The sequence below is a fragment of the Nannospalax galili genome, unplaced genomic scaffold (genome assembly GCF_000622305.1).
Source record: "Nannospalax galili isolate Female #2095 unplaced genomic scaffold, S.galili_v1.0 scaffold884, whole genome shotgun sequence".
NCBI lineage: Eukaryota > Metazoa > Chordata > Mammalia > Rodentia > Spalacidae > Nannospalax > Nannospalax galili.
In genome coordinates, this window is record NW_008352264.1 from 1292496 (window position 1) to 1304514 (window position 12019).

The 12019-nt window shown below is 38.1% G+C and overlaps 1 protein-coding gene across 5 annotated transcripts in view; it reads left to right on the forward strand.

Annotated features, from left to right (window-relative positions):
* Positions 1-12019, forward strand: part of Ddr2 (discoidin domain receptor tyrosine kinase 2) — a 172009-nt gene that overhangs the window by 143760 nt on the left and 16230 nt on the right. For all 5 annotated transcript variants that reach the window (XM_017802204.2, XM_008849081.3, XM_017802205.2 and 2 more), the window contains 2 exons: positions 4783-4966; positions 8431-8674. In XM_017802204.2, the coding sequence (XP_017657693.1) occupies positions 4783-4966; positions 8431-8674 (428 nt within the window). The remainder of the gene's footprint in view (positions 1-4782; positions 4967-8430; positions 8675-12019) is intronic.

Here is a 12019-nt window from a genome sequence, read left to right on the forward strand (position 1 = left end):
AACATTTCCTCAGCCCATCAGAAAGCAGAAAGAGAGCTAGATCATGCTAGAACTAGATAGAGGTATAATCTCTAAGACCCGCTCTCCCAAATCCTGCTTAAAGTGAGTCACCAAACAGCACCACCTACTGGAGACCAAGGGTTCAAACAATGTAGGGGACACTTCACACTTAAGTGATAACACTGATATAAAGATATGAGTAAGAGACAGCCTGAACAATGTTCTGGGGGTCTAAAGAAAGAGTGGATATTAGTCAGAAAGCACACTGAATGTGAAAACATCTGGATTTGTAATAGAAGTTACTTCTGTTTACTCTGAAACTTAACTGATTAAAAATGCATAACAGGGGCTGGAGAGATGGCTCAGTGGTTAAGAACCCTAGTTGTTCCTGCAGAAGACCTGGGTTTGAATCCCAGCACCCACATGGCAGCTAACAACTGTCTGTAACTCCAGTTCCAGGTGATCAGATGGCCTCTTCTGTCCTCCACAGGCATTGCTTGACATGGGTGCACTTACTTACATGCAGGCAATACACTCATACACATAATATAAAAACAACAAAATATTTTTTAAAAAATGCATAAAAGGTGGGCATAGTAGCCCCCACCTTTAATCTCAGCACTCAGGAGGCAGAGGCAGGCAGATCTCTGTAAGTTCAAGCCCAGCCAGGTCTACATAATGAATTCCAGCCCAGCTGGGACTATAGGGAGACCCTGTCTCAAAAAGACCAAAAAAAAAAAAATCATTTTGTGAAGGTGAATTTCTACATACATGTAAATTATTATCTGATGGGAAGACCAGCAAAGACAAGACAGAATAGATAAATCTAAAATGAGTCCCAAAGGATGGGTGGAAAGTCCATAGGTAAGAATCTTCAAATGACATTTTAGGCTGAGGAACTAGTATGGAGTTTAAAACTACTATGGTTGCAAAGTTTATTAGAGGAAAGTGTGGTAAATAGGAACAGTTTAGTTCACCAAGGGCTGTGTTTATGTAGCGTATTTTTTGAGAAATGTTGTTAGGCAGATTCTGCCATACTTTGGAGGACTTCTGAATGTCAGGGCCAGGAAGAGTAAGGAGAAAAGGAAGAAGAGGGAGGATGAGGGGGAGGAAGAGGAGCATTGTTCTCTGTCAACATCATTGGTATAATGAGTTATTGAAGATTATTAAAACTTGGAAGGACAAGATTACAGCTATTGTTTTGCTAGATTAATCAGGCAGCGAGAGACTAGATGTGAGGGTGATGAGAAACTTAAATTGGTAATTTAATTTCCAAAATCTGTGAGTTAAAATAAACTAATCTCCAAAGCCATAATAGCACCTTGGGAACGAGAATAAGGAAGAATGTACATTTAAGAGACTTCTGCAATGTGATTGGCTATAAGGGAGCAATTAGGAAGGACTAGAAATGTAGCTGTATGCTCCAGAGGAAAGGGTTTCATTCTTTTTTCTCTTGGCTTTTGAGGCAGGGTCTCAGCTGACTAAACTCAAACTATTAATCTTCCAGCCTTATACTCTTGAACGCTGTGATTACAGGCATGTACCCGCATTTCTAGGTAAAATAATTATGGAAATTTAAACACTCATTAATTGAGGTAATAACATTTGGTTGGGGTATGGCTAAGTGAAGGAATATAAGGTATCCAGATAAGGGTCTCAGGAAACAGTTATAAATGTACTTTTAATTTTTTAAAATTTTATTTATTATTTTTATTTTATGTGTATGAATGTATTGCCTGCGTGTGTAAGTGCTCCTGTGTCCTGCAGTGCCCTCGGGGGTCAGAAGAGGGCATCAGATCTCTTGGAACAAGAGTTACGGACAGCTGTTATCTGCCATGTGAGTGCTGGGAATTGAACCTGGGTCCTCTGCAAGAACACTCAGTGTTCTTAACTGCTGAACCATCTCTTCAGCCCCCGTAAATGTACTTTTTAAATTAGAAAATTACAAGAATAATTTATACTTAATGTAGAAATTCTAATACCTACTTCTAAAGAATATAAAGTAAATTTAGAAAGTTTCTCTCTTTCTTTGTTATCCACTTAATTTAATTTTGATCATGGAGAAGCCAAATAGTTTTTAGTTTGTGTTGCTTTTCGTAAGACTTTCATAGGATTTATTTTCCTGGGGACAAGGGAACTATACTGATTGCAAGCAAATGTATGTTCTCCTAACTTTACGATGTGTAAATAGACAATGGCCAAAGCTTGGAAGGGAATCCTAGCTCTGACCACTGAATAAGGGCAGTCCTGCTTTGTAATTTGACAAACATTTTTAATGAATAAATGTTCTTTAGGATGGCATAATGTTCCCTTCCTGCTTCTTTTTGCAATTTACAATTTTTGCACACCACTGATTCTGGTTATGAACTTCAGAGGTTAGGGCAGTATTGCTTGAGGGTTGATGACAGTTCCAGTGTTGTCTTTTGGGAGAGTTCTGACATATCAACCAGAATTTGAATTTGAGGAGAGAGGTACTTCCCACCATCAGTTTTTCTCTGTTACTCTATAAAAATAGGGAAGAAGAGCTCTTTTATGCTCTTCAGACAGTCAGATTAATGTACCTATACTCAGATCCCATCTAGGAGTCAGGCAAAATCACACCAGCCTCAGCCTCAAAAGTGGAGAAACTTGCCAAGGTAGAAAAAATTATAAATTATATTTAATACTTTAATGTACTAGTTACTTTTCTGATCTGGATCTGCAGTCAGGAAGCAAAAAGCCAACCTAGAGTAGGGCTGGGCTATAAAGTCTCACTGAAGCCAGTATTCTACTTTTCCATTGAGGCCCTGTCTCCTAATGGTTCCACGCCCCACCAAACAATACCTCTATCAGGATTAAAATACATGAGCCTATGGGGACATTTTACGTCAAAATTATAATGCTGAGACTCTTATGAAATCCATACATTTTTCTCCATGAGCCTAGTCATTTACTTATTTATTTAAAATTAAATGTAGTTTCTTTTATGAGAGGTAAGAGCTACAACTTACCTGTGGGTTTAAGGATACGTTTTTAGAATACAGTTAGAAATTGTATTGGTTTAGGAAAATGGCAGTAGGCTGTTCTCCTTTAGGGTCTATGACCTTTCCAGTCACTAGTGTTTGTCTAGGTTTATGGTACCAGGTATAAATTCCCTCCTACTGAGCAGATCTAAAAGTTCAATTAGACAGTTGCTGGTTATCCTCAAGATAAAAGTGCCACTATTGCACCATTGCAACAGATGGAGAAGATTACAGAGAGCCATAACTGATCACAACGCAGAGCATAGTGAATGTGGGGTGCCTAGCCCCAATAGAGATATCTAAAATGCAACCCCTACACCTAAGGCTCAGGGAACATTACAAAAGAGGGGGCAGAAAGATTGTAAGAGCCAAAGGACCAGGATGCCTGCTGCTGGATGGTGTCTTCCAGACATGACTAGAGTGAAGCCGCACCCATGAAATCTCAGCAATATGTTCACCTAGACAATGACCTAATGATAACACAAGCTGACATGCTGACATGGATGGGGGACTTTCAAAATGGCTGCTGACGGAGGGAGAGTCAGTGTTCTCGAGAGAGGAGTTCCCTGATGGGTTACTAAGCCCAAGTGGTCAACCCTAAGCATAAGTACATACTCTCACCGGTGTGTGTGCGTGCGTGTGTGTGTGTGTGTGTGTGTGTGTGTAAAACAATAATAATTAAAGCTCAGGATATTGAGAGGGAGTGGGGGACTATAGGAGGAGTTAGAGGGAGTAGAGAGATAGAAGTCATATAATTACAGTAGTCACATATAAAATTCTCAAAAAGCAAAAAATTTAAATTAGAAAATTTAAAAATTAAATGCAATATAAATTAGTATTTATATCTGGCATAGATGACTTCTGCTTTTTATCTAAGATAAATTGGGTTGCTGGGGATGTGAAATACTGGTTTGTCTGAAGTTGATTCATTGGATAATGACAGCATGTAGTCAAAGAAGAGTTGCCTAAGTTTCCTACAAGCTCTGGAAACTTTCAGTTAGTGATGGTCCAAGTTCTGTGCTTTACTGTTGTGTGCATACTATGCATTCCTTCACTCATTAATGAATTGATTTAAGTACCGTTGCTAATAGTGAGCTGTTACATCAAGATGCCACATTCAGTCAATAAGCATAGGCAAGGTGTATTAGTTACTTTTCTGTTGCTATGATAGAAACACTGACCAAAGCAATTTATAGAAGCATGAGTTTATTTGAGCTTATGGTTCCAGGGGAATCACAGTCCCTCGTGGCGGGGAGGCATGACAGCAGAGGTGGCTGGAGCAGGAGCAGAGGAAGCTAATCTCTCATATCTTCAGGCAGGCAGAGGAAGCAAGAGAGCAACTGCACTTTTGACAAGGCTTAAGAACTCTCTAAGCCCATCCCCAGTGACATGTTTCCTCCAGGATAGCCACACTTTCTAAGACCTCCCAAAACAGCAACACCAACTGGGGACAAAATGTCCAAATACTTGGAGCCTATAGGGGACATTTTCATTCAAACCACCACACAAGGATACAATAGATTACAGAAAGTGTCACATATAAAGGCATATAATATTGCTTAAAAATTTTGCTACTAATGCAGTAACTCTTAATTCTCCATTGATGTAGAAAAATAAATTGCTAGTTTAAAACAAATTTGAGTTTTCATAATCCTTCAACCTCTAAGACATTCGGCTCTTGCAAAACCCAGCAGTGAAACAGCAGGGTGAAAAACTCTTCTGTGAATGTGTGAATAACTCTAGTTTCCTCCCTCCTCTCCTTCTCCCCTGGCTTGAGCAGCATGACTGAAGGACTGGGTCAGTTAACCGATGGGGTGTCTGGCCTGGATGATTTCACCCAGACTCATGAATACCACGTGTGGCCCGGCTATGACTATGTGGGTTGGCGGAATGAGAGTGCTACCAACGGCTATATCGAGATCATGTTCGAATTTGACCGAATCAGGAATTTCACTACAATGAAGGTCAGTGGAGTTAGACGCAGTGGGCTTTCTTCAAAGAAGTCCAAATCACAGTGTGGGGGGAGAAAAGGTATTCTAGATGAACCTTGAGCTGGTATCAACAGAACTGGATTGAAAAATGTTATCTACTTCTACATGGCAACATGCATCCAAAGTCACTTTATTTCTAAAGGTTGTTTCTTCATTTGTAATTCTGTGAGGGGCTAGTCTAGGCCCATAGTCATCAATTTCCTTCCTTCCTTACAGCAGTAGAGTCAATATATCCATTTCATTAGGTACAACAGTTATTTCATCATCATATTATTGCAGAACAATTAAGAGAAAAATTGGTAGATTTTGTTGAGTGATGGAAGCCAAAGGCTTGGCACAGGCTGCCCTAGAGGCTGTCACGTAATTGATTATAGTGCACCCAAGTACATAGAGAGCTGAGGAAGGAAGATTAGGCCCAGGGTCCATTTCCTCTGAAGGACAACCCCACAGGGGAGCCAAAGCTTGATGTTACCGCTGAAAGCATCTCTGTTACAATATAGTGTGTTTCCTGGTAAGTAGTTAAAATCATTGTTCTCCTTTGCCATTATTCAATCCCAAGCCTGTTTCAGAAAGCAATGGAAGTGAAGAGAAGTCCATGCACAGCGTAGCCAGATTGATGTTAAACGTGAATTCTAAGCTTAAGGAAACTAGGAACCAGTGATATGTAGGAAAGCCCTCTTGTTGGCTATAAGGATCTCATATGGTTCATGTGGGCAAATGAATTTGTTCTCCCACATGAACATTCCCGTTTTTCTGTTATTTCTCCCCATTAATATTCAGGTGTAGATATTAATAATCAACAAATTGATAACTCTGCCTTACTATTCAGTTCTCTATTTTATATGTTTCCTAAGTTTGCCCATTCTTCTACTTCTTGATTTCACAAGTATATTTACAGCATGCTGTGCTAGATTCTGGGTGTAGACTGGTGCGTAAAGAATGCACCCTATTTGGGACACTTTGCAGGTCAATGAGAGAAGGCAGTATTGATTTACAAAAGAAATGTATATAGGATGATGTAGGACCCACCAGGAGGAAAATCTTGTTGTCATAAAGGGTTCCTACTAATGAAAAATTTGTTATTCTTCACACAAACTATTTTTAAAATGTATGTCTTTTATATTACTCCCAGATGTTAATGTAATAATAGTTCTTAATTGGATTAACAGCCATCAGTTAAATGAGCAAACATTTAAGATGAGAAGGATCAGCATCTGGCCACACTGCTAGCTTCTTGTTTGATGATGGCTCTTCAGCAATTGTACAACATAAGTGTGTGGAATTATGTACGACACATTATTCTTCAGAGATTTTGTAGATGGGAGGCAAGGGGGGACAAAAGGAAATATGCATGGTAACCAAAATATGCCATAAGCAAAAACCACACCACATGTATCTATGAAAATTCATGTAAATTCATAAGTCTGCAAACGCTTGGGAGAATTTGTAATCAACAAATAATTACATGCATTTTAAACTCTCTATAAAGTTATGATATTTAATCAATAAACGTTGATCTTCCTGAGTCTTCAGGATTCTCTTTAGTTTATAGCAGATCAAAATTATTCAAAATCCTAAATTGGGATGACACAAACTTCTAGGAGATTTAGAATAGTTCTCTCAAGGACAAACAGATTTTCCATATGTTTTAATTTTTCTGGGCGAAGAAAAGTGAAAGATGATTTTTGTGGCAGTGATGTCTTTCAAAGATTAGTGCATTTCTGAGGCAAATTACTCTTAATTTCCTGTTTTGAAGTAAGGTTAAAATATACCACTAAGGCATATTAATGCATTTAAAGTAAATTATTTTAACAAATAAATATATAAGGTCACATGGGAATGAAATCCTATGCTATTTATTTGCATTCCGGGAGAATTCTTAAAACATCTGTGGGAGAGATTATTACCTTCCCCACAGGATCCTTATCCAACACTTTGCAGATTTTAGAACATCTGAAAAATCTATTGAACTGTAGATGGTATTTCTTTTTTGTTTTGTTTTGTTTTTCTTAGCCTTACTCCACCGACGTGGTTCAATAAACTAAAAAGGTTATTTCACTCCAAGGAAGGTATTAACATATGTTTTCATCAGTAAGACATTTGGAGAAAAGTCCAAATGGAAAAGTTAAGGTGGTTGCTGTATTTCAGTGCAGTATGTGCAGAAAAAGCATTGGAATAGATATCCAGGGCTCTAGAACCAGTTCTGTTGTTGACTGACCATAGGTTAGGGAAACTTGTAAGCATCTGTATCTGTTAGTAATATAAACTTGGACTAGATGGTTTTTACAGTCTCTAGTTGCGCCAGTGCTCTGTTCTTGGACTATCTCTGGCCTGACCTTTAATCATTACATTCCTTTCATCGTTACTGTTTCTTCTTTAGCTAAAAATGAATTCTGCCTGGTAGTCCTGCATTGGTTATCCAGAAGGGGTCAAAGACAGTCAAACAGTTACAACTCAGGGCCTAAGTTAGACATTAAAATGGAAACAGGAAACATTCCTCTCATGACAGTTATATCTTTCCAACCCGTGAAGCTCTTATATTCAAGGGACAGTAGCCAGCAAAGTATCTGTTTTCCACGTAAGACTGAGTCAGAGGAAATGGAACTGAACTTCTGTGAGGGACTTGAGTCAGTTGCAAACATACATATTATACTTTTTTGTGGGTTGTTGAAGGGCTGTTGTGGAATCTTTGTTCTTGACGCCCTCACAAGCCATACAAAAGGGTCATGCGGCAGGCAAGTGGATGCCAGTTCACTTCCAACCGACTTCTTTTCTCAACTCAGAAATTATCAACAAGAAAGATTTGATGCTGCTATCAGAATGATTTTACTTAAACTGAATTTAATTAAGAGAAATGAGTAAGTCTGTGTCTCTGGCTGAAAGTGCTGATCCATGGCACTTGAAGTGAGATTTCCATAAAGAAAGATGAAATTGTATTGGTTTGTATATTGTATTCTTTCAAGTTTCTTACCTAACCTTCTTGAAAGGGAATGTTCTGGCTTTGGAAGGCACCTGGGAGGACCTAGAATGTCAGTCTGGCTCATGATCTCGGATCAGAATAGCTCAAACATGGGCAGACAACAAGTATAGCTGAGAGGACTACAGCCCCAATAGAATTCATGGCAAGGAAGGAGCTGGGAAAGATGCTGAGCTAGCACTGTTTAACAGGTGAGGATGCTGCCGCTCAGCAACATGAAGTGAGGTGGCTGGAGCACCCGATGTCATGGAAACTGTGGTTGATGCCTAGATTTTATAAGGCTTGACTAGTATACCATTGTACTACCCAGACTATAACAGAATATCAGCTTTTTACTAAGGGTAGAGTTCAGAGAAATAGGCAGATCTCAGGTTTTCCTGGGCTAGCTTGGGCTATGTCCTATATAACTCAGTAGGGCTAATCTGTCTCTCACATGCCTCTTTTTTGTTTTTTAAACCAGGTCCACTGCAACAACATGTTTGCTAAAGGTGTGAAGATCTTTAAGGAAGTCCAGTGCTACTTCCGCTCTGAAGCCAACGAGTGGGAACCCAATGCCATCTCCTTTCCCCTGGTCCTGGATGATGTTAACCCCAGTGCTCGGTTTGTCACAGTGCCTCTCTACCACCGAATGGCTAGTGCCATCAAATGCCAATACCATTTTGCTGACACCTGGATGATGTTCAGTGAGATCACCTTCCAATCAGGTAGGAAGTCTGGGGCCCACAGGAAAGAGAGTGTGGTGATGCAGGAGGAAGGCATACATCTGGGCTGCCCATTGGTGGGTCTCTGAAAGGAGTGGAGTTGTACAGGTTCTTTGTCCTTTTTGGAAAGATAGACTTCTTGTGTAGCTAGTTTTAGTTATGGAGGAGAAAGGATGACAGTGGAGGAGAACAGACTATTGATTTGATTCTCCTCACACATTTGTCTACAGGAGATTTAGGGCCAAGGATTTTTAAATGCTAATGCAATGTGCCAAAAGCTATTCGGATGAAGACTATTGATGGGAAGCATTTAAGTATTATCAAAGTATTCAAATGAAAATCTCTGAATATTACATACAAAAGTAAAGAGCCGAGGGACGCCCATCTATCACTCAGCTTTACTACTGACATTTTGCCACATCTATTTATTCCTTTTTGCTGTAGTGTTTGAAGGCAAACCCAAAATGTATTTTACTCTTATTGCTAAACATTTTGAAACACATAGAAGAAAATAGCATCTTCACAAGTATAATATCATCATAACAACTCATAACAGTTATTAATAAATGATACCTTAAGATTGCCCAATATTTGTCTATATTCCTACCCATAATTCACATTGTCTAAGAATGTTTATTATATTTGTCTTGATTGAATCAGAATCCAATAAGGTCCTGTTGGGTGTTAATTTCCTTTGCTGTATCTCTTAGATATCTTTCAATCTAAAAACAGTCCCTCTTCCTGAAAACCACTTAGACAATTGCTTTCTGTGGTATAATTTTATTTAAGCCTCTATCCTCTGTCATTCTTTTCAACTGCAAGTTACAGCTATAGGGTAGTTTGGTTCAAGTTTAATATTTATTTTTGAGAAGACTTCTTCATTGACAGTGTTATGCAGTTCATTTTGAGCCCCATTGTGGAGATGCAATTAATGTTATATTCTCTCACCCTTAGAGATAGTAACTTTGATTTGTGTTCATGTGGTTATCTGTTTATGGGACATTTCCCATGAACCTATGCATTACATATTGTTCTCCACTGATAGCCCTTGCCTGAATAATTTACTTCATTAAGGGTGGTTAAATGGCAATTTGTTATTTAATTTTTATTCTTTGAATTTCTGCTGCATTTCCTCATGTGTATGTTTACAATGAAATATCAGTATAGTTCACCTTGGAAGGGTGTGATTCATGGTCGGTCCTCCCCTTTTAATTGTTAATTTCAGAGTAATAAATTGATGCTTGGGCAACCTCAACAGTGTCTGATGAGCTTCAGTTTACAACTTGGTTTTGTTTTTTAGTATCATTATATACTCAATTGCTTTTTGTAAATTGTATCATTGTTATTAGTTTTGGTGTTTAAGTTGTCCTTTTCTAAAATATTTTTTATTTTAAAAATATTTTATTATTTTTTTGTGTATGAGTGTATTGTCTACATGTATATAAGTGCACCCATAAATGCCTACGGAGGTCAGAAGAGGGCATTGGATCCCTTGCAACTGGAGTTACAGATGGTTGTTAGCTGCCATGTATGGGTGCTGAGAATCGAACTTAGGTCCTCTGCAAGAGCAACCAGTGCTCTTAACTGCTGGGCCATCTCTCCAGCCCCAAGTTGTCCTGTCTTTACCACAGCTTGTTTCATCAAGTTGTCTCTGCATTCCCAGGATCTGACTTTATAAGCCTTTGATAACTACCTTGTGTTTTGAAAGCAGAAGAGGTACCAAGCTCTTCTTGAGTATTTACTGTGCCAGTCATGGAATTAACTATTTTCTCAAGAAATTTTGATTCTTTAGAGTGAAATGGTATTTGGATACAAAAAAAAAAAAAACCTGGGCAATATAAATGATCATTGATACTGGGTTCCATTGCTGCTTGGAGTGCTTCAAAGTAAAAAATGAGGAAATTTGTATATTAAAATGAATGAAATTATGATTTCACATCAGTACATTTAATTGAAATGAAAGATAAGGATTTATTAAAATCTGATTTCATACTTAACTCCTTTATTTATGCTAAGCAGTGTGCTCTCTAATGATATTAATACATTTACTTTATCATACTATTCAAAATAGCAATGTCAATATTATTACTAGAATCATAACTATTGATTGTAAGATTTCTTTGCAATTCTCTTTTCTTTGCCCTTAGAATATGTCCCTTTGGGACTATGTGATCAGGATATGATGTTCTGATGTCAATCAGAATATTGGAATAGCAGTGGCTAATTCTTCTGTCTGTGTAGTTACACCATCAGCATGACATGCAGCCAGGTTCATTTTATACAGCTTGTTTCAATTCATAAGGATTCGTTTTAATTTCTAAAAATGGTTGCATCATCCTTGAGTAAAAAGTGGTTGCGCTCACTGAAGACAGGCACTGTGCTAAATCTTGAAAAGTTAAAAGATGTTTAGGACCTTGCCATTCCATTAAATATTAGATTGGAAGACAAAAATCCATACAAAGATTTTTCAAAAATTGTCCAAAGTGGTACAAGATAAGTGATCAGGAGGTAGAAGGACACAAAACAATGGATTTGTCATGAATGGTGTCAAACGTGTAAGACTTGCATCAGCCTGGAGTAAAAAAGTACAGGCACAAAATAAGATGAAAGAGAAGGAAGAGAGTAGCAACAATAAATCATATAATAACATCCTTTCTGGCTTTTCTTTTAAAGAAGAAATTTTCAAGGCAGCTTCTTTGCAGGCCAGAGTGCTGGCTCAGTGCTTGAGAATACATACTACTTTTCCAGAGGATCTGAATTCAGTTCCCAGCACCCATGTCTGGTGGCTCATAACTGTCTGTAACTCCAACTTCAGGCAATTCAGCATCTTTTTCTGGCCTCCAAGGGTGTCTGTGCTCATGTGCACAAATGCTACCCCTCATACTCATGTAATTAAATAAAATAAAAATGCACCTCATTAAAGATGGTTCATTCACTAGGATGTGATGAAAGGGAAGTGGGGTATGAATGTATTTAGAAAGAAGTGTCTGATGCCTTTATTTTATCTATGTCAATGATTTAATTTAAAAGTAAATGGACTGATTATTTTATATAACATCTATTCAGAATAAAAATTTATATGCTCCAAAGCAGCAGCACTTATACTATGATAATTAGGGGGACAGACAGATACCCATCTATCCTTGGGGATTCTCTCGAAAGGGTAATTGATACACTTATCTTATTTAACATATGCACTAAGTTTTTGATTCCTGAGAGTCTCTTGAACTTTAAATCCAATGTCACAATAATGTTTGTTTGATCTGGACTTTTGAGAAACTATTTCAGAAAGTACATGCTGATGCCAGATACCTCCTCTATTGTATAATGTCAAGAAATTTGTATATA